Source organism: Dipodomys merriami, unplaced genomic scaffold (genome assembly GCF_024711535.1).
Source record: "Dipodomys merriami isolate MVZ:Mamm:240054 unplaced genomic scaffold, mDipMer1.0.p SCAF_2, whole genome shotgun sequence".
In the NCBI taxonomy this organism is placed as follows: domain Eukaryota; kingdom Metazoa; phylum Chordata; class Mammalia; order Rodentia; family Heteromyidae; genus Dipodomys; species Dipodomys merriami.
This window is the reverse complement of record NW_027203381.1, coordinates 79,914,877-79,942,217: the sequence shown is the minus strand read 5'-3', so window position 1 is coordinate 79,942,217 and position 27,341 is coordinate 79,914,877. Positions and strand designations below refer to the sequence as shown.

The window sequence follows — 27,341 nt, the reverse complement described above, 5'->3', positions numbered from 1 at the left end:
CCAGAACCTGACTGGTTACTCACATTCTGACTTTTTCGTTTTATATTCTTCTAGAAGACCTGGGGGCAAGATAACTCCCAGTGCCCCCTTGCAGCCCGGGGTGGTCAGCTTAGCCCCAGGTGGCCTCCTGGTAGGAGGCCAGCCCTCAGCCCAGAGTCTGCTCACCTCCTCCCAGGCAGCCAACAAAGGGGTGAATGAGCTTGAAACAAGAAACAGCCTTGTTCACCAATGGTCCAGGGCAGGGCTGCCCCCTACATTCTTATGTAACTGGACACCTCCACCAGGGTTGTAGACAAAGATCAGGAAAGGCCAAACATGCATGGTCCCCAAGAGACAAAACCCAATGCATGAGCAAGAATAATATTTTTCAGGCCAATAGGTGGCCAAGAAATTGCCCCATACAAGAGACAGGCTGGCAAAAACTGCTGTGGCGATCCGGAAATGCCAGGCTGAGGCCACATTCAACCTTCTCAGTGTGTGTGTGTGACAGTGACTAATTACCCTTGTGGTTCTTATTTTCATTTCTGGGCCCATTGGAAGTGGGAGGCCAGTGAGGGACGGGCAGAGGGAGAAGGGGGGGTACAGGGGAGTGAGAGTCAGGACAGGAATCCCTTCTGGGTCTGGCTTCTGTTAGGCTCCAGCCAGGGCCCGGGAAGGGAAAGGGGACGCTCAGAGGTGTTGGATGGATGTTGCAAAGGCAGAAGGAATCTTTAAAGGCAATCCTGCTTGTGGAACTCACGTGTCTTAAAAGATCGTCACCCAAACAAGAGAATTCTTCAAAAAAAAAAATCAATAGCATTTGTGTTACACTTGTTTTTTCTTCTTCTGCCATGGGGGACTGGGTTATTCAGTTGATATGCACTTTGTTCACGTGCACAAACACTCTCAGTTGCTGGTGCACTGCAGACCTTGGACTACTGTGTTTGGGTTTCCAGCACCACTGGGGAAATCTCAGTTTGTAAAAACCTCTCTCCTTGGAACAAATCCTGGAAGTCTGACATTAATGAGCCCAGTTCATTCCTGTCCCTTTGAATGGTAGGTTTTGTTCTGCTTTGGAATATTCTACTTGGGGATAAGAGCTTTCCCTACCAGCTGCTCTCTTTCTTCATCAAACCCTACTTCCAGTTCCAGAGCTGACTGTTCAGAGCTTGTCCTAAGGGATGGCTGAGATGCAAGAATCTCCTTCCATCACCTGTGGGGGCTGGGGACCCTGTATTTTTCTTCCGATTTAGAGAGCCCCACCATTAAAGAATTATTTGTAATATTATAAGTCATTCCTAATTGCTGTTATTCTTCTCCTTCTTCCTTTATTTCTTCCTTCTTTGTTCTCCTCTTCTCTTCTTCCTCTTCCCTCCTCCTCTTCCTTCTTCTTCCTCTTCTCCACCTCTCTCTTCCTGTTCCTCCTCTCCCCTCTTCCCTCCTCCTATTTCTCCATTCTCCTCTCCTCTCCTCTCCTCTCTTCTCTTCTCTTCTCTTCTCTTCTCTTCTCTTCTCTTCTCTTCTCTTCTCTTCTCTTCTCTTCTCTTCTCCTCTCTTCTCTTCTCTCCTCTCTCCCTCTTCCTCTTCTTCCTCCTCCTCCTTCTTTTTGTCTAGTACTAGGATTTGAACTCAGGGCCTCCAGTTCTTTCTCATGCTTTTCATTCATGATTATCACTCTATCTCCAGATCTCACTTTTTGCTGCTTAATTGGAGATGAGAGTCTTTTGGATTTGTCTGTCCAAACTGCCTTTAGTTTGAGATTCTCTGATCTCAGCCTTCTGAGTAGGTAGGATTGTAGGTTTAGAGACATGCTCCCAGCTCCAGTTTTTTAAATTCTAAGCAAGGACAGGGCGAAAGAGCAAGCAAAGAAAAGAGGATTCAATTGACAGAAACCTCATCAGTAAAGGATGCATGGGGAGAGAACCAGGGCAAAGGCCTGGAATTTGTTGGAAACCTCTCAATGCTAACAGCTTTATGTAAGTCACCTAATTTATCTTCAGAATAACCAAGGAATTTTATTTGCCTCATTTTAGAAATGCCAGCTTAGGACTCGTAGAGTGAGGGAGTTTGTTCACAGTTGTACAAGCAGGACTTGAACTCCGGACTTTCTGCCTTCATCCCCAGTCCTCTGGCTAGGACAGGTTACATTCGGAGTATGTTCTTTGGAGTTGTGACAGAGTGTCTGTGCTCACTAGCGCTGCAGCCTTGAACAGATAGATTATCTTTCTAAGCTTTGTCACCTCAGATGGGAATACTGTGACACTCTTGGGCTCCTGTGAGGACAAGTGGCGTTGTGTGCACAGGACAGTTCTGGTGCCTTGCACACCGTAGCAGCCATGGCCACCCTGGGAACTCAGGAAGTGTTGCCATCGCTGCTCATTGTGCTGCTTTTGTCCACCTCATTACTGCCTCTTGCTCAACTAGAGACTGAGGAGCCCCGTGTGAGAGGTTCAGCACACAAGGAGGCCGAAAGTTGGCTGTGGGAGTCTGGGGAAGTACTGAGGCTGGGGGACCCCTTAGACAGGCTCTCAGCAATATCAACCAGGCCTTCTGATCTTCAGGGGTCATTTGATGAGGAACCAGGAAGCCTGGCTTGACTGCTCAGCTGAGACCACTGACCTACCACTGGGAGGATCAGCCTGAGTTCAGCAGTGCCACCTGCCCCTAACTCATCCCATTGCCCACTTGGTTTCCATCCTTTTGCCTTCTTGGGCTCAGTCCTGCTCTGCTTGCAAACCACAGCACCCCCATCACCCAAGGGGAAGAGGCACTCCTTACACCAGCCACCTTCTCCAGCAGGTCACAAACGCTTCTGATGATTGGACCATTTCTGGCATCCCAGCCAATCAGCATCGCCTGACCCTCACCAGGCTTGACCCTGGGAGCTTGTATGAAGTGGAGATGGCAGCTTACAATTGTGCCGGCGAGGGTCAGACCGCCATGGTCACCTTCCGTACTGGTAAGGTCAAACGCTGCGCCTAGCTTACAGTTTCCATGGGCTCAAGGGAGGTAAACCAGGTCCATGTGTAAAACCCTGCTCACCTTGTCTAGCTCTTCATTTCAAATTCTGTCCTTCCTCCAGCCGCTGCCTCCTGGGGCTTGTGTGCCAAGCTGAAGTGTCATCATTTGGTGGTGGTGGTGGTGGTGGTGGTGGTAGTGGTGGTGGTGGTGGTCATGGGGCTTGAACCCAGAGCCTGGCACTATCCCTAAGCTGTTTCACTCAAAGCTAGGGCTCTACCACTTTGAGCAACAGCTCCACTTCCTGTTTTCTGTTGGTTAGTTGGTGATAAGAGTCTTTTGGACTTTTCCTGCCAGGCTGGCTTTGAACTGCCACCCTCAGATCTCAGCCTCCTGAGATCTGAGGCTAGAATGATAAGTGTGAGTCACCAACGCCTACCTGTAGTGTCACTACCAGGAGCAGCCTTCTCTGTCATCATTGTGTCCATCTTTCACAGGAGGAGCAGCAGCAAAACGACTCAGAGCCAAGCAGGGCTGGGAATCCGATCCCACTTCAGTGTCCTGTGTTTCTTGTTTGTGTCACTTGATCATAGCCCTTGGCAGATTCTCAGGCAAAAAGGACTCTGTAGGAAGGGTATCTAGTGCCTCTCTGACTGATCCCAACCCATTTCTACCCAGGACGGCGACCCAAGCCCGAGATCATAGCCAGCAAGGAGCAGCAAGTCCAGAGAGATGACCCTGGAGCTGGTCCCCAGAGCAGCAGCCAGCCGGATCATGGCCGCCTCTCCCGTAAGCCCAGCAGCAGTTAGGGGAGGGAGGTGGTGGAGAGCGGAAGCACAATCAGAATGAACTGCATCAGAGCTCAGACAAGCCCCTTGCTGCAGTGGGGTTTGGGTTCTATAAGTCCAGGAGTTCTGGTGATATTCTCTTGACATTGCCCCAGTTTCACCACAATGAGAAAAGGAAAACTGGAGCTTTTCAAATAAAAGATGAGCCAGCCAAACCCGGGAATCACTGACTCCCTGGATCCAGAAAGCCCTGGCTGTGCATGCTGGCTCTGCAGAACTGGGGGCCAGGGATTTGCTAATTCTAGGGTAGAAGACTATAGGAAGGAGAAAAGCCTTTCAAGCCAGGTCTGGTCAGACTATGTAGCATCACCTGATGGTGTCCCTGACTCCTGACCCTTCCTCACTCTGCATGGTCCTCCAGCCCCAGAAGCTCCCGACAGGCCTACCATCTCCATGGCCTCAGAGACCTCGGTGTATGTTACCTGGATCCCCCGTGGGAACGGTGGCTTCCCAATCCAGTCCTTCCGGGTGGAGTACAAGAAGCTGAAGAAAGTAGGCGACTGGATTCTGGCCACCAGTGCCATCCCTCCCTCGCGGCTCTCTGTGGAGATCGCGGGTCTCGAGAAAGGTAAGAGTCTGGTGCTCTTCTCCTACCCAGTCCCCCACTGCCCTGCCCATGGATAGGCTGGAAGAGGAGGAGCCGCTGTGCCAGCCCTTCTCTACACTCCAGACAAGTCCTCCACCCCTCAACGTGCTTGTGGATGCAATCCGTGGCCCTCAGTGCCACAAATCCTCCCTTCCCCCTCTCTTTATCAGAGACGTTTCCCCAGGCAGCTCTTCTTTCACAGGACAGGCTGTCTGGAAGGATGCTGAGCTTTGACGGGCTGTAGGGGATACAGTGTGTTTCCTGTGTTCAGTGAGGGTCTCCTTTGTCAGGCACCTCTTACAAATTCCGCGTGCGAGCTCTGAATATGCTGGGGGAGAGCGAACCCAGCGCCCCGTCGAGGCCCTACGTGGTGTCTGGCTACAGTGGCCGAGTGTACGAGAGACCTGTGGCGGGCCCTTACATCACCTTCACCGACGCGGTCAACGAGACCACCATCATGCTCAAGTGGATGGTAAGGTGCCCTGGGAAGACGGGACTTAGGCTCAGCCCTTCTCCTAAGATGCCTCCTCTGAGTTGTTCCTCCTCTGCTCCACCCCCCACCCCTGTCCCCAGTGTTCCCCCTGGTTGTCGGGCTTCCTGCACATGAAACACCCCACTTTGGTGGATTTGGGAGGCTCCTCGTAGGGAGTCCGAACTGTTGTTAGCAATCTCCTGTTCATTTTGGTGCCCCAACTGCTCCTATTTTCAGACTGGGCCATCCTCCTTCCTGCCTGTCCCCCGACATCAATTGTTCAGAGCCCCTCACCCTCAGCTGCCCCCCCCCCAGGGAAGAATCAGAAGGGACTGATGATATCTTGGAAGAAAATGCAGTTTGTTTGTTTGTTTCTCTGTGAAAATGTGTGGACTTCTGGGCAAAATAAAATAATATGCCATCTTCACAGCCTCCTTTACAGAACTGCAGGGACATCATCGAGAATGTTTGCCAGGGACCCCCAGTGCCATGCAAACTCTCGACTGGGGAGAAACCCCACACCCCAGCGGTTTTGCTTTGCCGATGATTTCTGTACTCCACTGTCAACCTGTCTCTTCTCCATTTCCTATAGTACATCCCAGCAAGTAACAACAACACCCCAATCCACGGCTTTTACATCTACTACCGCCCCACAGACAGCGACAATGACAGTGACTACAAGAAGGACATGGTGGAAGGTGAGAAGCACTGTGTGGGACGTAGTTTCTCCTGCTGGTTGGTTAAAGCCAAAAAGCTGCATCTAGTCACCAGACAACCTGTGCACTATGTCATTTCATGATCAACTTGGCACCCCTTCATTTAAAAAGCAAAACAAAACATGTTGCCTGGTTCTGATGGCTCACGCCTATAATCCTAGCTACTCAAGAGGCTGAGATCTGAGGATCGCGGTTCAAACCTAGCTTGCTCAGAACAGTCAGTGAGACTCTTACTTCCAGGGAACTAACCAAAAGTGAGAAGTGGAGGTGTGGCTCAACAGGTAGAGTACCAGCCTTCAGCAAAAAAGCTAAAGGAGAGTACCAGGCCCTGGTACAAGCTCTAGTACCAGCACAAAAACAAACAAAAAGCTTTATTTCCATGATGACATGGTGAAGGAATGGAGGTGGACACCAGAACACTTCCTCCAGAGTGTTCCCAGCACCTCAGCCCCTGTGCCAGCCAGTGGCAGCAGCACAGACACATAGCCCTGTCAGATTCTTAATTGTGAGGTCAGAGCCAAGCAAACACCCAATGCATCACCATGCATCCTTCTCCCTTTTTCCCAGGGGACAGGTACTGGCACTCCATCAGCCACCTGCAGCCAGAGACCTCCTATGATATCAAGATGCAGTGTTTCAATGAAGGAGGGGAGAGCGAGTTCAGCAATGTGATGATCTGCGAGACCAAAGGTGATCCTTTGTAGCTTCTCCTCTCCCTTTCTGCTACTTGTAGCAAAGTAGGACAAAGTCACTATTCTGTGCCAAGCGATCTCTGTCAAGTATCCCCAGACCTCATCAGCTGTTACTTTTCTGCTGTCCTAAAACATATGCACGTAACTTGTTACTGTTTGTGCACTGCTCATGTGGATAGATATTAAATCCATTTTTTAAAAATACTGAATGTGAGGGAGTGGCTCACACCACTGGTAGCTCATGCCTGTGACTTATCTCCAGTTAATCAGCAAAAAGCCAGAAATGGAGCTATGGCTCAAGTGGTAGAGCACCAACCTGGAGCAGAAAATCCTAGTGAGAGCACAAGGCCCTGAGTTCAAGCCTTAGTACTGGCACAAAAACAAAATAATTTAAATGTAATAAAATAAGTATAAAAGTGAGGTGGAGTGTATTGCAGAGAGCAGTCTGGAGACGATCACAAAGGAGAGAAAACACCACATTCCTGTTATCGAGACAATAACTTTCTCTCTACCCACTTGGCATTGCTTCACAATCTCTTGTTCACAACACTTGCCAAGGGACTCCTTGTGATACTTCCTGCCCTCGTTGCCCATGCACCGGGAAGGGAGGACGCAGGTACCTGCGTCAAGTAGAACGCTGAGTGTCCACGGGAAAGAACTTTACACAGCTTTTATGACTCTTCTGGAAGGACTGAGGCTTCAGGCTGGCATGAGGAGGTTGTTGCCTGGGAGATAGGTCCAGACTAGAAGTTGCTTCAGCTTGCTGGAGTGTCCAGTGCCTGGGAAGAAGATGAGAGCGGGCGGCTCAGGGAAAAGGCCAGGGTCACTGGGGCCTGCAGTGGGCAGTCGGAACCACTCAAGGCCCTGAAATGAGAAGGGTTGTAGTTGGATTTATTTGCTAAGAATTGTCACCTGTGATCATGCATGGACCAGGCAAAGGAAAGTGGACTGGGCCCCTAAAGTAAAAAGAAAAGGGATGTGTATGAATCATGTTTTTTGAGAAAGCTTGGACAGATCAGGACTAACTGACTGAACGCTGGGATTAGGACAATATGAAAGGAGTTAAAAGCAAGCTCGGTGCTTTAGCTCAGAAATTCTACTAGCTGTGGCTGCCATTTACTGAAATAGAAATGACGAGAAATCAGAGTTAGAGGCATGGTGCAATTGGTAGAATGCTAACCAATGAGCAAAAACGGATGCAGGTACCAAGTTCGAGTCTTGGCCTCAGACCAAGAAAAAGAAAAGAAATGCATTTTTATGAGAAAGGAACAAGATAAAACCAATTGGAAGGTTTACTGAGTGTCTGATTCTCTGGAAACATTGAAATGCAGGTGGGTGATTAATGAAGCAAGTATTCTTTGTGGGTCCCAGTAGGTTTTTGATGTGTCTTTAGAATACAGGTGGAAATCGAAGAACAGGTGAAATTGCACAGAGAGCATATGCCAAACCAGTTCATCTCTCAGCGTCTGAGGAGGCAGAAGGAAAGGATGGGAAAAACTGGTAGTCAGAGTGGTAGGTAGGAGGACCAGGAGGCTGTGCATCTGAGAGCTGAGTGAGGAGACAGCTGGGAAAAGTTAGCAATGCCAGGCACACCTGGAATGGCAAACCCCAGAGAGACGGGGCATGATAGAACTTCTCACGCTTGAGTCAGCCTTTCTCAATCCCTGTCTGTCCTACAAGTCCCAAAACTTCTGTGGCCCCTGCAGCCCAAGATTTCACCACCCCTCTTCCCCCCAGGATCTGTCAGTACATTCTGCCATTCCCAGGCCCTTTGCTGGTTCCATGCATTTTAAATATTTTCATCTCCACATCTTGAAATGTAAGGCTCAGGTCTCCTCAACAATACCAAATTTCACGTAAGAGTTCCTGCTGAGTGTTGATTCTGGTTCAGAATCAAGCCTTTGTCTTGTTTCACTCATGGGATTGGGGCAGTGGTTTTTGGTGGTGGTTTTTTTTTTTTTCCTACGTGTTATGAAGGAAATGTCCAAGAAAATACATGATCGAGTGGGTTTTATCCACAATTGCAGCTCGCAAGTCTTCTGGTCAGCCTGGCCGACTCCCACCGCCCACTCTGGCCCCACCACAACCTCCACCCCCAGAAACCATAGAGCGGCCAATGGGCACAGGGGCCATGGTAGCACGGGCCAGCGACTTGCCCTATCTGATTGTTGGAGTCGTCCTGGGCTCAATCGTCCTCATCATCGTCACCTTCATCCCTTTCTGCCTGTGGAGAGCATGGTCTAAGCAAAGTGAGTACTCCTCCTTGGTGTGGAGGGAGGGTGCAGGGAGGGAGGAGGCTGGGGAGGGAGGATGGGCCCTTGCCTACCAAGGAGCCTCTGCCAGGGCAGGGCCAGAGGGGCTGTTTCACAGCTACCAGCAGCTCTAGTTCCTAGAAGTCCCTCAGTCAGAGAACACCTTGGCTAACAGCAGTATGGAGAGGAAGACATTACTCAGTCTCTAAAGCTGGGTGCTTTTCTGGCTCCATCTGCTTCGGAGGCCTGTAGCACAGGCCTGAGGCACACCTCCAGCCTCATGTTGCTCCACTCTTTTTGTCCACTCCTTTCTTCTTCCTTCGGCAGCACTTAAAGCCAACTTCCCCTCACCACCTCTTTCCACCAAGCCTTTGCCTTGTTGTCTTCCCTACGCTTCTCACTCCAAAATAAAGGAAGAAATGGATGACTGGAGCCAGGTGATGGTGGCTCATGCCTAGAAGGCTAGCGACTCAGGAGGCTGAGATCTGAGGATCACAGTTCAAACCCAGCCCAGACAGGACAGTCTATGAGACTCTTATCGCCACTAAACTACCAAAAAGCCAGAAGCTGTAGCTCAAGTGGTAGAACACTAGCCTTGAGCAAAAACAAAGAGGCTCAGGGACAGTGCCGAGGCCCTGAGTTCAAGCCCCAGGACCAGTACCAAAAAAAAAGAAAAAGGAAACGGGTGATAATGATTCTGAGAGAAAATGCTTCCATGTGGTCAGGAGTGTGGGGAATTTTTTCCCCCAGTTGCTTGAGGTTTCCTGAGCTCCACACATGTCTTTTTCTTCTAGAACATACAACTGATCTGGGTTTTCCTCGAAGTGCCCTTCTGTCCTCTTCCTGCCAGTACACTATGGTGCCATTGGGAGGACTTCCGGGCCACCGAGCCAACGGACAGTCTTACTTCAGTGGCATCAATGGACGGGCCTGTGCCAATGGGATGCATGTGAGCAGGGGCTGCCCGGTGGCTGCGGTCGGCTGCCCAGGCGTGAAACCTCAACAGCACTGCCCAGGGGAGCTGCCGCAGGTAATGTGCTCCTGGGGGTGGCCCCCACATGGGACCGGAGGAGAGACAGTGGGCTGCCTCAGACCTGAGCACGGAGCCCTGGGACGTCTAACCCCTGACATGACCTTTCCTTCCTCTTCCCTTCCAGCAGCAGGACGATGCTGGCTTGCTGAGGCAGACCATCCTTGGCAACGGGTATGAATCCCAGAGCCACCGGGTTACCAGGTGACCAGCTCCCTCCCTGTCTTCCTTTCACATCCCCCCCAAGCCCCAGAGCCTCACTTTCTCCTCAAGTGTAGGTCTGTCACCCAGGCAAGCACAGTGCTTTGCTCGGGAGTTCTCAAATCTGCCGACACTAGCAGCCCCAGTTCCTGGGGGCTCATTGTACTGGGAATTATGAGGCTCCTTCTGCCGGGGGGGGGGGGGGGGCTGAGTCCTTCCCACATGGAAGGAGGCAGAAACACCAGCGAGAATTGAATTTGCTCACAGCCCACTGGACCCCAGGGTTCACACTTGCCCAACACAGAATAGAGAAGGGAGGAGAACGCTGTGCCTATTTTTCACACTCAGTCCTTGACCAAGGAAGCTGCTAAGGACTGGAGGCTGGTTGATCCATTCTTTCCCCTCCTCACTTTCCCACTCTGGTCTTGTGCCATACAGGGGTCCGAGTTCTAGCCCGGATGAGGGGTCTTTCTTGTATACACTGCCTGATGACTCCACACACCAGCTGCTCCAGCCCCAAGACTGCTGCCACCTCCTGGAGCCATCTACCACCGTTCACCAGGCAGGAGTGAGGAAGGGGCCAGAGAGCCCTGGGCTGGAAGCTGCGTGGGACCCGCCATTTCACTCAGGTCAGCTAGGAACAGAGCGGAGCAATGCACAGGCCGGGGATGGCCAGAGGGTGGCACTCTCAACTTGGAGTCTGGGGAGATAGCAGTCCCTATTGCTGAAGCCAAAGATCTAAGGCAGCGTCCCAGGCCCACACTTCAACCCAAGGTCTGAGAAAGATGAGAAAAGGGATATTCTTATTTCAGAGAGAAAGCCCATTCTGTCTCTGCCTCTCAAGGTCATTCACAAATGCTTTTCCCCTCTCATCACACTAAGACATTTCTCATCCCTTGCCTTGTTGGGTCTTGTCTCTTAATTAAGGAATAAGTTGCATCAGTCATTGGGAGCCAAGTGTTTAAAAACATCCTAACTCTGTGCTTCCACAGAACTTTTCCTGTCGGGGGCTCAGGGCCATTCACTCTGGCCCATCCCACATGTCCCTCTGCACCCGCTTCCTGGAAATCTGAGGGTGCCTTGCTGGAGCCCAGGCTGCTTCACAGGACTGGCCAGGGTCTCGGCCTCTGTGGTGTGCTGGCCCTTCCTTTCACAGAACCCTGTCTCAATTCTAAAAGTCACCTCCTCTCATCAGACGCAGCATCCTGCAAGCTGGATTAGGTTGCCTGGGGGAGAGGACTATGAGACAGACTACATAGCCTGAATCTACAAAGAGCTACAAAGGGCCTCCTTCTATATTCTATGAGCTCCTCTACTGCCATCTTCCCTAGAGCACAAACTAAGTGCTTGGAAGTCGTGCAGCCCCAAACCCCAGCATAGGTGGGACTTGAATCCTAATGAGCCCTAATTGTCTTGCTGAGAGTCCTTAGAGAGAACATAAATGCCTTGTCTTGGTTGTAGGTTTCTGTCTGCTTCCTCAGGGCCAGTGACTAGTTCCCAAGAGGAATTGGCCCAGGCCCTCTTGATCAGTCTGGATTTTAATGTCTCTTATTTTTCTCTCTCTGCTAGGGCCTCCATGCTGCCTGGGCCTTGTACCAGTTGAAGAGGTGGACATTCCTGACTCCTGCCAAGTGGGTGGAGGAGATTGGCGGCCCTCGGGGCCTATATAAAAAGGAAGCTGGGATACATCTCCTCTGTCCCCAGATCACCGGTGCACGTGGCTTTTGAACCACCTCCTCCCACAATTAGGCAGAAGCCAATATCCCAGAAAGACTATATATTGTTCATTTGTTTTTTAAGAGACAGAGAAAAAAATGGTATTTATTTTTCTATTATAGCCATATTTATATATTTATGCACTTGTAAATAAATGTATATGTGTTTTTATAATTCTGGAGGAATCCTCCCTTTTGAGGTACAAGAGGGAAAAAGACAAGTCCCCATCCCCCCCCCCAACGATTTCAGGAATCATACCCAGAATGAGTATCACAGAACCTGTAGCCGCTGAGGGCTCAGGATGCCCCCCGCCCCCGGACTGCTGATGGAAGGAAGGACCTTGGGGTCACAGACTGGAGCCACCCTTGAAGATGTCTAGATCTGATGGCACAGGACACCGTTCCTAAGATGCCATGAGAACAGACCAGCGTGTGTACAGCAATAGAAGCATTAACAAACCTTCCAGAATCAATAATCTCTGGCAACATAGCCCTGTAAAAACAAACACTGTAACTTCTAAATAAATGTTTAGTCTTCCCTTTAACCTTCAACTTAGTCATGTATGAGTCAGCAGTTTCTTTACAAGTCAGAAACCAGTCTCACGGTCATTGGAGAAAAGATGCACTTGTGACATTTTCAGATCCATCAGAGGAAAAAATCTACACACTCTAGCAGATGTTTTCTTTCGTGTTTTTTTTTAAGCATTGAGCATCAGTTGTGTTTGGATTAATGTAGAATGTGTTGATAACTGTTTACTCCACAAGGGAAATATTGTATAATAGGCAACAGTTCTGGTTCTCCTGCGGACTGGTCTTAGGCAAAGCAGAAGGAAACCAATTCTCAGACAGGTCTGTGACCACCAGACATGTCACTCATAATACCATTAGCTGAATGCTATGCTATGTGTGAACATAGGTTCCTGATAAGTCCATTTCCCTTCTTTCTAAAGATACATCAGCATTGCTGGAGTACGTTACTCAACATTTACTCATGCTTGTCCCACCAAAGAATCAGCCAGAGATTTTTTTTTTTAACTGAAGAAACTTAAACCTTTAAATGTAGAATGGGGCCTAGATTTGAAAAGCTTCACACTTTAAAGTTTCACTGGGTCTGGGGTAGGAGAGTGGGGGGAGGGAGGACAGGTATTTTCTGTATTTCAGTCAAGCTTAGAGCCAGAATGCCAGTTGACACAATCACATTAAGAGCTGAGGCAGTGCCTCAGGAAGATTGACAGCCATAGTTAAGAGGTCAGCCTAGGCAACAGGTTCATAAGGCTCTATTTTCAATGAACAAGATGCATGTGTTAGTGTCCATCTGTCATCTCAGCTACAAAGAGGCACAAGTATTAGGATGACCATCCAAGGCCAGCCCATGCCCAAAGTACAAGACCCTATATCTGAAAAATAACTAAAGCCAAAAAAGGACTGAGGGTATAGCTCAACTGGTAGGATGCTTGTCTACTGAAGGCAAGGACCTCAGCTTCGATCTTACAAAAAAGAAAGTTTTACAAGAGAAAAGAAGAGGAAAAAAAAGTTGAACTGGACCTTTAGCTTCAAGTCACAAAGAATTGCTAAGCATAATCAGGTGAAGCTGCTGAGTCTTCAAACTCTGAATGGGGCAATTTCACCCTCTGCTGTTCAGAATAAGTAGTACACATGTTCCTCAGGCATGTATCTTTTTTCTGTAGCACAACTAATCTTTAGGAAAGCAGTATTGAAAAAAATATTTGTCAAAATGACTAGGGTACATAGAAATCTCAGGAAAATAGCAGGTCTGGGGAAGTAATAAAAGGTGAGAGCCTAGAGATCATTTCCAGAAATGGGCAGGTCTAATGTCCTCAAGTCTTCACTTTGCTCATCAACACCAAGAAAATATGCTCACATATTCAGTCATACCAGTGAAAACCTTAAAAATAACAACAACAACAACAAACTTTCCTTTGTCTTTTCTCCTTGTTGATCTAAGATTATTGCCAAAGTAGTTCATTGTAAATGTCATTGAAGGGATAAAATTCCTGCTTTTTACAAGTCTGGAATCCTGACACTGAATAATTTTATCACTGTTTTGTTGTTTGTTCTTGTTGTTGTTGTTTAAAAAGGTTTGGATCAAAACCATGTGCAGTGAGATAAATGTGTACATCTACCTTATCCAATTGCATGACACAAGTGAAAGGTTGGGACACCAGGTCACCAGTGTTAGCTTAGAAAATGAAAGCCACTGGGCGCCAGTGGCTCACGCCTGTAATCCTAGTTACTCAGGAGACTGAGATCTGAGGATAACGGTTCAAAGCCAGCCCGGGCAGGAAAGTCCCTGAAACTCTTATCTCCAATAAAACCACTAGAAAATCAGAAGTGGTGCTGTGGCTCAAGCGGAAGAGCACTAGCCTTGAGCTGAAAAGCACAGGGACAGCGCCCAAGCCCAAAGTTCAAGCCCCATGACCATCAAAAGAACAAAAACAAACAAAAAGAAAATGAAAGAGCCCAGATAATCAATTCTATTTGCATTTTGTACTTCTTGATTACTGTGATTATAAACCTACTTAAAGTTCTGATTCATTGTGCCACGGCTACATAAATTGCTGGAAGGAAAGAATAAGGTCTGGTGGGTGGGTGGATGGGAACTGGTAGGAGGTACGGGGGTCAGCTGGTGGCTCATGGACTTGTAAAAGTGGAAGTTTTCTCTGATAGAATTTTACTATACATAAATAGTGACAGGCCTGGAGTCTGAGGTATCCTTTGTTTCTAGTGCTGAGATTCCGTGATATCACAGACAAAAGTTCAAAGTGACCAGGTGATATTAATGACTGATCCACAAGTAACTCAGTGCATGCTGAGGTTTATGGTGAGGCTGCTCGCTTGAGCACATAGCAGGAGGCAGAGAGCAGTGAGATCAGGGCAGCAGGACAGCTTTCCAGCCTTCCCCATCCAAGTCTCTCTGCTGCTCAACTCTTGTTTGAAGCTTGAATTCTTGGAAATTCAGTGCTCAAACTTAACTACAGACTTAAATGTTGAGTGAAGCAGAAATACAACGACATCTGTTGATACAACTTGTTCAATTCAACATAAAATAATGGAGTGTTATCTTGTCAAATCCAAAACATGCTGAACAGTACAGATTTAACTTCTGCTTCTGTCTAGTTCACGTTGCTTTTAAGCTAAACAAATGCATTGAATCTATGACTAGCAGGCCCATAGACTGTTAATTCAGTCACGCTACAATTCCAATACAGAATTTTAGAATGGGAAGATGATATAACTTCTAGCTCATACAACTAAGAAGGGAACAGCATATCAAGATACCACTTATTCAGATAGTTGCTCCTGGGGTAGATGGCTTCACAATGGCTCCCAGTGGTTCCCACCTGGTATTCAGTCTGTTTAGTCCCTCCCACATCACAAACCCAGCAGGGTTGGCCTGTGTGACTCATGCTGTAACGGTGGTATATCTCTGCTGAGATTAGGTCATCTTTTCTTGCTCTCTCTCCCTCACTCTTGTATGGTTGGCTCTGGAGAAATCTTGGTGAGCAGCCCTGTGGAAAAGCCTATGTGCTGAGGAACAGAAGCTGGGTCCTGCTGACAGCCAACTGAACTCAAAAGTAGTTCCTCCAGCTCCAGCCAAGTTTAAAATGACAGTCTCAAGTCACAGTGTGATTACAAATCTGACATAGGCTGAGCCAAAGACACCCAGCCTAGCTGCTCCTAGATTCCTGCCCTTCGCAAACCTTCTCACTCTGACGAGATAATAATTTTGTTGTTTTAAGGTAAGTATGGGGTGGGGGGGGTAAAAATTTTTCATATAGCAAGAAACATTAATGTTATGACTAGCACATTTTTTTAAATGCCTGAATTTAGAGCATGCATACATGCACGAATGAAAGTGGCAAATCCAATCCATTCTGCTTGAGGACATCAGCTTCAGGTTAGGAGCCCTTGGCACTGCTGGGTCGCCTTCTCCACCTAGGCGATACAGGTATTATACTCTTCCCTGCCTTAGTGACCAACTAACATGTTGGGATAGCCCAGACAGTGAGTCGCTCATTGAGCGAACTACATGATTACCAGCAGAAAGCCAAGTATCAGTGAGATCTTTCTTTATTGGATGCAGCCATGAATTTCAATGAACACTTGGCTGAAACCAAAAGGATGCTCTTAGTTAGTTTAAAATATCCCACCTAATTAGAAGAGATAGAGATGATCTTTCCAAGAGATACAACTCTATTCCATTTCTTTCTGATATGTATCAAAACCAGAAAATGATTGAAGTCAAATCTGAAAGAAGATGGCATAGGGCATGAAAAACTATGAGAAATACTTAGAATACTGCTAGAGTATTCTAAGTAATCTCCTAAGTATTCTAGAGTAATCTAGAGTAACTGCTAGAGTATTCTAAGTAATCTTCTAAGTATTCTAGAGTAATCTTCAAAGACACGCTTCCTTACTGAGTGTTTTTGCAAAGCACATCCCTCTGCTCTGCTCAGAACTGAGGAGTCTGCAAAAAGCAGGTGATTCAGGAAGCTGGTTAGTCTGTTTTCTGCCCACCCAAAGCAAACTAAAGCAAGCTGCTTTGCTATGTTCTGTCTGCATTTCCTGAACTGTGAGCCCTCAAATAAGCTTTCTGAAATGAAGAATGCCACTTCTAATCTATATTCCTTTTTCTGAGATAGCAAATAGTTCGTCTTTTTTCTCTATGCCCTCCCAGAGAATAGTCAATAAAAATAAGCTTCATTTTTCTAACGCTGGAAGGATAGAGAATGGAAGTTTTCTTATGGGTTACTGACTGGTAATTTTTCTTGCTAATGGCTAAACATTCAGAATACTAGAGAAAGAAATTTTCCTAAAACAACATATTTTACAGATGCTTCTCACAATGCTGAGAGAGAGAGCCCTTTGAGAATTTACATTCTGACTAGCACAATCTAAACAATTAAATTGGTTCCGTTCAGCAATAACTAGATGTCAGGTGCTACAGCCACTTGGAAGACAATCAATTTAGAGAAAAAAATATTAAACCACATGACAGAATCTGATTTAAAATTTTCAGTAATGAGAAAAGAGTAAACTTAAAGGTCCATGGGCTTCGTTCCATCTTCTGTCCTGGATGGAATGGGGGGTAGGATAAGGCCTCCTTTTTTACGCAGGAGAGTGATTTCTTCCTTTAAGGCTGTAATCTTCTCTGCCTGGGTGTGAATCAGTTCAGTGATCTTCTCTTTTGCCAGGATGTCTGCTTGCCGAAGGGTCTGGAAAGCATTGCCCTGTTGGAAGAAAACCTCTCTGCCTTAAGCATCATTTGGAATGTGAAAAATCTGTGGGAAAAACTCCTGTCTGTTAGGAGTGCAGATCTCACAGCTGTTTTAAACAACCACTGCTCCTTAATTTAAGGGGCCTTCCACTCCTGGGCTAAAATCCCTCCTGGAGAAATGTGTGCCTTCAAACCAACTTTTTTTTTTTTTTTTTTTTTGTCGGTCATGGGGCTTGAACTCCAGGCCTGAGCGCTGTCCCTCAGCTCTTCAGCTCAAGGCGAGCGCTCTACCACTTGAGCTACAGCGCCACTTCCGGTTTTCTGGTGGTTTATTGGAGATAGGAGTCTCATGGTCTCTCCTGCCCGGGCTGGCTTTGAACCGCTATCCTCAGATCTCAGCCTCCTGAGTAGCTAGGATTACAGGCGTGAGCCACCAGCGCCCGGCTCAAACCAACTTTTAAAATGCAAATCCCCTTGGGGAGAGCAACATTTTAAGCTACCAGGCATTCATTACCTGAAACCACATCACAGAGACCACAAAAGATAAGTATGGGTGTCTTATGCAACTCACACTTCAGTTCCCCAAGAGAAACCTCGATTTCCTCAGACTCTGGCTCAGGCCGCAGACCTCACTTTCAGGGAGGCCTTTGTCTCGTGGACTAGGTTAGGATTTCCTGCTCTCCCCCATCAAAACATATATAAATATATCTTTATCTATCCAAGATATCCAATTATATGCATAATTATGATTATCAGCCTGAATCACATGAAACTTAGTATATCTGATTTTTTAAAAATCTAAGATAAGGTAATTTCATATAGTTTGGCCTCATTGCTGACTTGATACCACTTTCTAAGAGGCTAGATCCACTGCCATGCAACGGAATCTCCCCCACTCTACCCAGTGCCAGTTCTAGTGCTCCTTACAATAGTGGGTGGTCAGTATACTTTGAACAAACACATTTGGTAAGGAAGGACATGACTCAGCACCCAGAGCAAGGTGCTGTCCATGTGCCCCCTCAATAATCCTTCACAACACCTACAAATGTGCTATTATTCTACAGAACCTCTAGAGGCTCAAGAGACTCGTTACCCTGCTCACGTAACTATAACCCCTCTGTACAGCATTTTTACAATAAAAAAAGTACCAAAAAAAAAAAGAAGATGGCAAGCTGCCTAAGCTATTAGAATTTTAAGGTTTAGAAGCAAGGTTAAAAATATTTTGCCTGAAACCCAGAGTCCATGAATTTTAATTTCCTATATTTGCTTGGCAGACCTTTGGAGTTAGTAGCATCTTTCTGCCTCTTCTCCCTTACACGCCCTTATTTTAGAGGCTGTCAGTGCTAAACACTAGCCTTACCAGTTTCTCTTCCAGCTAGGGTTGGGGAAGGTCAAAATGGGTGGTCAAAAGTTTCAACAGTAGTGGCTCAAGTGGTAGAGCGCTAGCCTTGAGCTGAAGAGCTGAGGGACAGCACCCAGGCCGAGAGTTCAGGCCCCCCCTCCAAAAAAAAAAAACAAGTGCTCAGGTTTCTCTGCTGTGAGTCTGTGTTCTAGCCTCAGTGTCCATTTGTTTTCTTTCTTAATGTTCATCATTGATTCTTGGGTTGTTTTTTGGGTTGGTTTGGTTTGGTCACTGGTGGGGCTTGAACCTCTGGGCCAGGGAGCTATCCCTGACCTCTTTCACTCAAGGCAAGCACTCTACCACTCGAGCTACAGCACCACTTTCAGTTTTCTGTGGTTTATTGAAGAGTCTCATGGCCTTTCTTGCCCAGGTTGTCTTTGAACCATGATCCTCAGATCTCAGCCTTCTGAGTAGTTAGGATTACAGGCGTGAGCCACCGGCACCCTGCTGATTCTTGGTTGTTAAGCCCTGTTGATGGCAAGGTTTCCTGAGACTCCAGTGTTGAGGTTTGGAAGTCTTGATAAGGGCGTCAGTCATTGAGAGCTCCACCTACAGCCCCTAGATTATCTTCTACCAGAAGTATCCCAAGGCCCAAAGTGAGCACATCATACTTGGTGTGAAGAGGACAGTTGGCCATCAGTGGCATCCATTCCAGCATTTGGGGGTAAGACATGATAAATTAGGCAAGTGCAAACCAAATATCATTGCCTCATGGCCCTGTACACTCATCTAATTACATTTACCCCCATCTAACAGTGCCCACCTCTAATGGGTAGACCTCAGCTCCAGTGCCATCTAAGCACTTGATAAACATGTGTCAAGCCCAAATTAAAGTGAAAAATACTTAACCACTATTTTCCTGGATCCTTTTAGATCCACTTTGCTGAAATTTTGGTTCATGGTATCCTCAAAAACATAGATGTGAAACTGGGTTAGAGGTATAACAGTGCCTTTAAAATGTTCCAGTCATGAGGTAATTAGTTAGGCTGCTTTGATTTGAATTAACTTGCCAGGAACTTATGTTATTGATATTGTGCAGCATTGGGTACTCAGATTACTTAGCAATGATGTGTTGGAAAATCATAAGTGTATGGAAGGCCTGGGGTTTATATCACATCAGTCTTAGGAGCTAGGGTTGGGGCTGTGCTCAGTGCTAGAGGGCTTACCTAATATGTGAAGCCCTGGATTCAAGTCCCAGGACCCCCACTTTCCATTCGTGGTCTGTAAAATGGAACTGATTTTTAGCCTGCTTTACATAGTGTTTAAAACAAAATGTTTTAAATATAAATATTTTATATATTGAAAAAAGTTTCAACAGCTAGTTGAAACACACACACACACACACACACACACACACACACACACACACACACACACGCACACACACACACACACACACACACACACACACACACACACACACCCCAAAACACAAAACCCCAACAAGCACTTTAACAAGAGAACATGTACAAAGATCCCACAATTCAACATACCCACTTTAGGTAAAAAATAAATAAATAAACATACTAGAAACAGATGCACGACACTAAATTCAAGTATCTTAGTACCCTTACTGAGTCAGTGTCCCCTGAGTGCTTGGAAATGGTCCAAATGCAATTCTTTGGAATAGCAACTTCAGTTCTGAAAAGGATCTGAAGGAAAAGCGCCTACCTGCTGGTTCTGCAGTGTGTTCAGCCGAGAATCAAGTTTCCTCTTTTCAATACACAAGTCGTTCATCTGATGAAGCTTCTTCGTGTGCTCTTTTGTCTTCATCATCAGTTCCCATCTCATTTGAGCAATCTTTTCCTAACCAGGACAGAAAGATGGGAACGGATTCAGTGAGTAATAGGCCCTTAGGCCTATTTCTCACTTCCATCCAGGTTCAGCCAAAACCAGCCATTGCCCCCTCCTCACCTCCCACATCTTCATTTCCTTTGCATTCAGCAGCTCCTTTCGAAGTTTTCGAATCTTCAGTTCTTCAAGAGTTGTATTCACTGAAAGCGTCTGCAGGGCCTCTAGATCTATCACCCGGCCAAATTTGCTGATCATTAGTTGACTGACTGTTTCTTCCATTTCTAAAAGAACATGGTCACTGTCTCATGAGGCTTGATGGCCCTTATGGTTGTTAAATGAGCACTACCACATTGTTTCTCGTGAGCTCAGGTTATGTATACTGCACATATTAGTGAGAACATGTGGTATTTGACTTTGCGCACCTGACATTTTATTTAATGTAAAATTGGATCCATGTGTCCAAATGACAGGATTAAAAAAACATTTTGATCATTTTAAAGGTTAAATAATATTCTGCTGGGTATATAAATGACATTTGCTTTACTAATTAATTTCCTGATAGACACTTGGGTTTATTCCATATCTTGGCTATTGAGAATAATACTACAATAAACATGGTTGTGCAAATGTCTCTTTGACATACCAGTTTCATTTCCTTTTGAGATATATCTAGTAGTCAGATTGTTGGATCAAAACTTATCTTTTATGATCTAAAAATAGAAGAAGCTTTATTAAACAATAATCACATAATGCACAGATATAGATGCATGATATTTACCATATCAAAAGCTAAAATGTCTTTTTGTGTTTTTTTTCCAATCCTGGGACTTTAACTCAGGGCCTGGGCACCTTCCCTGAGCTTCTTTTGCTCAAGGCTGGTGCTCTACCACATGAGCCACAGTACCACTTCTGGCTTTTTACGTTTATTTGGTACTGAGAATTGAACTCAGGGTTTCACGCATGCTAGACAAGCACTCTACCTCTGAGCCTAAAATGTCTTTTTACATAGAAGGTATGTCACAAACTAGAAAAGATCCAAAGTGCAGTTAATAGACAAAAAAATAAGAATTCCCTAACATCACTATGAAAAACATAAAGATAGAAATACAAAAGTATGCAAAGGATATGACCAGCAAGCACCACTTCCAGTTTTCTGGTGGTTAACTGGAGATAAGAGTCTCACCAACTTACCTGCCTGGGCTAGCTTCAAACCACAATCCTCAGAGCTCAGCCTCTTGTATAACTAGGATTACAGGCATGAACCACTGGTACCTAGCTCTGAGAGACTCTTATTTCCAATTAACCAGCAAAGAGCCAGAAGTGGAGGTATGGCTCAAGTGGTAGAGGTCAGACTTGAATGAAAAAGCTAAGGGAATGTGTGAGGCCCTGATTTCAAGCCCCAGTACATTCATATACAAAATAATCTAAAATAGTAAAATAAAATACAAAACAGGACAGTGGACTGGGCACTGGTGGCTCATGCTTGTAATCCTAGCTACTCAGGAGACCGAGATCTGAGGATTGTGGTTCAAAGCCAGCCCAGGCAGAAAAGTTCGTGAGACTCTTATCTCCAATAAACACTCAGAAAAAGCTGGAAGTGGCGCTGTGGCTCAAATGGTAGAGCACTAGTCTTGAACACAGAGAGGGACGACACCCAGGCTTTAAGTTCAAGCCCCAAGACCAGGAAAAAAACAAAACCAAAACAGGACAGTGATCTTTTCATGGTAACTGGGGAGATGTGAGGGTGTTGCTTCTTCTCAGAATGTTCTGGTTCTGTGCTTTCCAAGCTGGAGACAGATGCTTTCCAGTTGCCATATGGGCCCATAAGTACTACGAAGCAATCCATGCGCGCACTTCGGGACTCACCCTGTATGGTTTTTGCCATCTCTCTCTTTTCTCGGATGAGCATTTTACGCCTCTCCCGGCATTCTTTGTTAAGTTTTTGCTGCTTGTTGTTTTCATCCTGGAGCTGTACGATTCGTTTTTGAAGCTTTTCTAAGGAATGGTTAGAGAAGACCAAAGTCCCAGAAAGATCATTTGGTATTTCCCCAAGTACCATATACTCGATCTGTAAAGACAACACATGACAACAATCAAACACAAGACAGGCAAAAATACAAATTAAAAGGGTAAGACAGAGGAATGCGCAAAGGGAACACTTCTTTCCCCTTCCCTAGTCTACCTCCTTGCCTTCGGACTTTTCCCTCCTGAGGCAGTGATCAGGTGACTTTAGAGAGTAAGCCACATAAAGGCTTTTCGAGGAGAGCAAATATTCCCACATAGGTTGTGCCTAATATCTTGCCTAACAATGCAGCTGTTATTTTCGGTGGCATGTATTAAGGCTGTCAGAGTGTGGCTCAAGTGGTAGCATGCCTGTCTAGCAAGTGTAAGGCCCTGACCTCAACCCACAGGACTGTAAAAACAAACAAACAAACAATTTGCATATTAAGCAAACACTTCCACAGAGATTTTTCTATTTGGACCAGTCTACACAAAATACATCTTCCCTTCCTAAAACACCACTACTTCTTTTAACCTAAGGAAAGAGAATACAAATGAGTGTGCTACTTCTCATTGATAGACATTTCCATGATTTAATCTAAGTTGCAATTCAAGTCGATAGCGAATATGAACAAAATGAGAGGGAAACGAAAATATTTTTGCTGGATGCCAGTAGGGCTCACACCCATAATGCTAGGTATCAGGAGGCTGAGATATGAGGATTTGGGTTCAAAGCCATCTAGAACAAAAATGTCTGCAACACTCTGTCTCCAAATAACCAGCAAAATGAACTGGTGGCATGGATCAAATGGTTGAGTACCAGCCATAAGCAAAAATAAACATTTAAAAAATCCAAAGCTAGTGCTTTGAGTTCAAGCTCAAGAAACAGCAAAAAAGAAAAAAAGAAAAAGAAAAAATATCTTCATTTTGTTGTCTTCTTCATTATTGAAATTAAATGACAATAATTCTTCAGTTCATTAATTCAGACAACTTCATTCATTTCCTTAGACTTGACAAATTCATTCATTTCCTTAGACCTGAGAGGATCAAACTTGTAAAGTGATAATGAGCCAATGTTTTGGTGCTGCTCTTTGGAAACAATCTGGATAACAGATAAAAGCTGGAGAAGCCGCGCCGGTGGCTCACGCCTGTAATCCTAGCTACTCAGGAGGCTGAGATCTGAGGATCGCGGTTCAAAGCCAGCCCAGGCAGGAACGACTGTGAGGCTCCTATCTCCAATAAACCACCAGAAAACCGGAAGTGGCGCTGTAGCTCAAGTGGTAGAGCGCTCGCCTTGAGCTGAAGAGCTGAGGGACAGCGCCCAGGCCCAGAGTTCAAGCCCCACGACCGACCAAAAACAAACAAAAAAAACTGGAGCGTCCTTTGAACAGTCAGTATCCTCCACCAAGGGCTACAACCCTCCCTCCAGGTGACCTGCGAATCTGTGGGAATGTGTCTGCTGAGACAGGTAGTCACCTCTCTGCCTCATCACCTGGTGGAACTTGAGTGGAATTGCAACCAGCAGTTCATTCAGTCGCTGCTGCTTCTCCCTCTGATAAGCCTCAAGTGCCTCCTCTGCTGCATTCAGGTTCGCTGCCACAACTTTCACCTGTAGAAAGTCCCATTGAGAGCTGTTGGGAACACTACCCGAACAAAAGCACACCGACAGTGGTAAATAACGGCCTCTTGGGAAGAAGTACAGGGTGAGCAGGATTGTTGTGTTGGGCTGTGATTAAGGGCATGCCTTCAGGCTACAGCCCATGAATGTAAATTATTTTCTTCCTGCCCAGTTATGGTCCACATCACCTTTTCAATCATCCTATGTCCAGAGTTATAAAAGTTTTATGAGTAAAAGGTGAGAACATATGTCCTCACCTTCCATTTTCAGCCTGAAAAATGGCCCTGGGCATCAAAGCTATTTGCCAAAATAGTGGGACTCTTGTTTGGTCATAGTGACCCCAAGAAATTAAAGAAGAAAGTGCTTTGAAGCAATGAAAACTATCAATAGTGTTTCTAAAGCATGTTCATTTCCTGAAAAACGTGAAACTTTTTCAGATCATTTCTTATTTACAGGAGGAGAAGAAAACTATCAAAAATATTTCTGAATATATTCAGAAGTTGAGTGATGCTTCTCAAGACAAGAGTACCTAAAACAGAAAATGCTCATGGGGAAAGAAAATCAAACAGAAGTAATATACTGGTTGGTAAGCTTAGTGATCTCCAACATGAAATGCATACCCCAGGGGAGCCACAAATCATCTGTTGACAAAGAGAAAATAGCAGTTTCTATTTTTTTTTGTCAGTTGTGGGGCTTGAACTCTGGGCCTGGGTGCTGTCCCTCAGCTCTTCAGCCCAAGGCTAGAGCTCTACCACTTGAGCTACAGCACCACTTCTGGCTTTTTCTGCTTATGTGGAGCTGAGGAATCAAACCCAGGGACTCATGCGTGCAAGGCAAACACTTTACCACGGAGCTACCGTCCCAGCCCCTTGTTTATTTATAATCTCATTCTTTTAAGCATTTCATGATCAACAAAATATACTAAAGCAATATTTCTTGAATATAATTCACAAACATATATACGTTTATTGTGGGGGGCTATGTGTCATGAGTGTTTTCTTCTAAAATTACATAACCTAAAATGTATACAATGATGGGTTCAAGTGGCCTGTCATCCTCCTAGCTAGCTAGTCAGAAGGTGGACATTAGAATAATTGTGGCATGAAAACAACTAAGAAAAAAGTGCCCAAGATTCCAATTCAACCAATCTGAAGCTTGGTTCAATGGCTCTTCATTCTCAGTAGCAGTAAGCGTAAGTGGAGGGATCACAGTCCAAGCCAGCCTGAGCAAAGGGTATGACCTTATTCAAAAATAAAGAAAACAAAGTGCTGACAGCATTGTTCAAGTGATAGATTCTGCCTAGCATGAGGCCCTGATTTAAAACCCAGTACCATCAGAACAATTTGGAAACAAAGGCCAAACATCAAAAGAGCAATGGAGAAAAATGAGGGAAGGGGTAACAAGTTTGACAAGAAATGTATTTTTTACCTTACTTATGTAACTAACCCCTCTGTACATCAGCAATGGTCCTGAGTACCAGTGGCTCATGCTTGTCATCCTAGCCACCCAGGAAGCTGAGATCTGAGGATGGCAGTTTGAAGCCACCCCAGGCAAGATAGCCCATGAGATTATTATCTCCAATTAACCACCAAAAAGCCAGAAGTGAATCTGTGGCTCAAGTAGTAGAGTACTTGCCTTGAGCACAAAAGCTCAGGAGTAATGCCCAGGCCTGAGTTCAAGCCTTAGGATCCACACCAAAGGGAGGAAGAAGAGGGTACATAGCATACTGAGAGAGGAAAAATAAGTAGGTAGACAGCCATACTTTTTTGGACAGTGTGTCATATTCCTTTTTGAGGTTATCAACAATTTTTTTTTCTTCTACTAAGGCCTCCTCGATGTCCAGCCTTTTCTCTCTTAGCTGAAGAGCCAGTTCAAAAAGATTTGGATTACAGTCTGGAAAGCGAGTTAAAAGAAATTGGTTGGAGAATGTAATAATATTAGAAGTGTGAACTTTGAAGCTTCAGAATCAATCATGTCTATCCATACGATCCACACTTCCAAGCTTCCAATGTGCCTATGGCTCCACTGATCCACTATACTAAAATTGAAGGTCTACACATACCCAGAGCCAGTGAGAATAGTACAGACATTATCTCACTAAAGACTAGGCCCCGCAAGGTAGAAATTATTGTCCTTTTTCTATAGGTAAAGACCCTAAGTCTGAGAGAAGTGGCATCCTTGGTTGGGACCTAAGGGTTCTCAAATGCATCATCTCTGTTCTTTGTTCTCTATTACACTAAAAACTACATTTACTCACCAAGAAATAGATGAAAAATGAAAAGTAAAACACTAAAATTGAATCACATGGAGATAGAGCAGGGAGGCTTGTGATTTCAAGGGCAGCCTGAATATACAGTGAGAAGTTAGCTCAAAAAGCTAAGGCTGGGGATGAGTTCAATGTCAATTCCTAGCACTGTGAAAAAGAACACTTGACATGAAATTTAGGAATCTCAATTCCTGTCTTAGTTCTCCCATTTCACTGGTTGTATGATGTTGTCCAAGTCCTTTAATCCTGCTGGAATAAATCCGGTTGCATTCTAAGGATTTGTGTTCTCTCTTTCACTCATAAGTATTATGACTGGAACAAGACCTTATTTTTCAAAATTAAAAGTTTAATTTCAAACAAAGTTTAAACTTCGTTTGAAATTAAACTTTTAAATTTAGATGAAAACTTTAAACATTGAGAAAATAGAATTATAAGCCAACAAAAACTGGCCTTCTCTATTGAACTATTCACTTGTTGAGAGTGTACATATGTTAGTCTAGTTGCTCCAGACTAGCTTCCACCAGTGAAAACAGATGATAGAGAGATAGATAGATAGATAGATAGATAGATGATAGACAGATTTCCAGGAAGTTGGATCAACTTGCCCTTCACAGATTTGAAATACAACAAATTTGAGTGAGTTCTTTGAAAGTACTACAAAATAAATATCTACATGATTTAACTTAGAGTTTCTCTGTAAACTGAAATTTTCTACCTAATTTATTAACTCTGACTTGTCTGTAAATTGTTATTCATAAAAGGTTGCCTAGAAGAATAGATAGTAAATAATCTAGAGAACTCCCCCAAAAAGCATTAGGCTCAACTTCATACTGTTTTAATTCACACTTTTTAAAAAACTTTATTACTCAAGAATTGAGAAATAAACAAAGGACATTCTCATTATTGTGTATCTGCTTCACAGAGAACAACTTACTTGAAGGACAAATGGAATCATCGAAAACCTCGTCTTCAGACCCAGATTCATCCTCATCACTCTCTAAGCTGGATTCATCCTCACTTGATGATTCACTTTCCTCATCCTCATCTAAGGAGAGAGGAGGACTTGGTTAGTAGGTCTTCAAAGAGTTTCTTAATGAATCACACACTAGGAAAGTAACAAAGACATCAAATAAGAAATTACTGATATTTCAAAAGAGTTCAAAATATATAAGGATAGAAACCACAACTGTTTTCACCCATTCAATCCAGTTGTAGCAAGAATTCTGAAGCTGAATGAAAATCCCACTCTTGATAATTAATCAAAGCCCTCACATTCACACTGCCTGTATCTTATCACTTTGACCACTCTCTTAGAGATTTAGGAAAGAGTTATCTTAATTGTCAGTAATTTTCTGTTCACTGACTGTCACCCTATTCCTCTGGGAGAAATTTTCCTTGATGTATTCTGAGCTGAGCTCTGTCTCTGTCTCTGTCTCTGTCTCTGTCTCTATCTCTGTCTCTCTGTCTCTCTCTCTCTCCTCTGACTACATAGCCCTTTCAAAGTAGGTTTCTTGCATAAAATCTACCCTGTTCATCTTTAATGAATGACAAGAAATGTTTTAATTACAAATT

At 45.1% G+C, this 27,341-nt stretch overlaps 2 protein-coding genes across 8 annotated transcripts in view; one reads left to right on the top strand and one right to left on the bottom strand.

The window, feature by feature from the left end:
- Nucleotides 1–11,489, top strand: part of Boc (BOC cell adhesion associated, oncogene regulated) — a 78,883-nt gene extending 67,394 nt beyond the window's left edge. The window contains exons 10-20 of one of the 5 annotated variants that reach the window (XM_070030233.1): nucleotides 2,779–2,938; nucleotides 3,616–3,726; nucleotides 4,147–4,353; nucleotides 4,662–4,843; nucleotides 5,436–5,541; nucleotides 6,127–6,249; nucleotides 8,279–8,500; nucleotides 9,298–9,533; nucleotides 9,661–9,737; nucleotides 10,173–10,363; nucleotides 11,304–11,489. In XM_070030233.1, the coding sequence (XP_069886334.1) occupies nucleotides 2,779–2,938; nucleotides 3,616–3,726; nucleotides 4,147–4,353; nucleotides 4,662–4,843; nucleotides 5,436–5,541; nucleotides 6,127–6,249; nucleotides 8,279–8,500; nucleotides 9,298–9,533; nucleotides 9,661–9,737; nucleotides 10,173–10,363; nucleotides 11,304–11,404 (1,716 nt within the window). In that variant the 3' untranslated portion in view covers nucleotides 11,405–11,489. Of the gene's footprint in view, nucleotides 1–2,775; nucleotides 2,939–3,615; nucleotides 3,727–4,146; nucleotides 4,354–4,661; nucleotides 4,844–5,435; nucleotides 5,542–6,126; nucleotides 6,250–8,278; nucleotides 8,501–9,297; nucleotides 9,534–9,660; nucleotides 9,738–10,172; nucleotides 10,364–11,303 lie in introns of all 5 variants that reach the window. The other 4 variants (XM_070030236.1, XM_070030234.1, XM_070030235.1 and 1 more) reach the window with 4 other exon arrangements.
- A 107-nt stretch (nucleotides 11,490–11,596) lies between these two features.
- Nucleotides 11,597–27,341, bottom strand: part of Cfap44 (cilia and flagella associated protein 44) — a 76,077-nt gene continuing 60,332 nt past the window's right edge. For 2 of the 3 annotated variants that reach the window (XM_070030229.1, XM_070030230.1), the window contains exons 29-35: nucleotides 26,704–26,814; nucleotides 25,266–25,396; nucleotides 23,378–23,494; nucleotides 21,751–21,952; nucleotides 20,005–20,165; nucleotides 19,762–19,896; nucleotides 11,597–16,701 (exon numbers count right to left, since the gene is read on the bottom strand). In XM_070030229.1, coding sequence (XP_069886330.1) covers nucleotides 16,510–16,701; nucleotides 19,762–19,896; nucleotides 20,005–20,165; nucleotides 21,751–21,952; nucleotides 23,378–23,494; nucleotides 25,266–25,396; nucleotides 26,704–26,814 — 1,049 coding nt within the window. In that variant the 3' untranslated portion in view covers nucleotides 11,597–16,509. Of the gene's footprint in view, nucleotides 16,702–19,761; nucleotides 19,897–20,004; nucleotides 20,166–21,750; nucleotides 21,953–23,361; nucleotides 23,495–25,265; nucleotides 25,397–26,703; nucleotides 26,815–27,341 lie in introns of those variants that run through there. The other variant, XM_070030231.1, reaches the window with a different exon arrangement.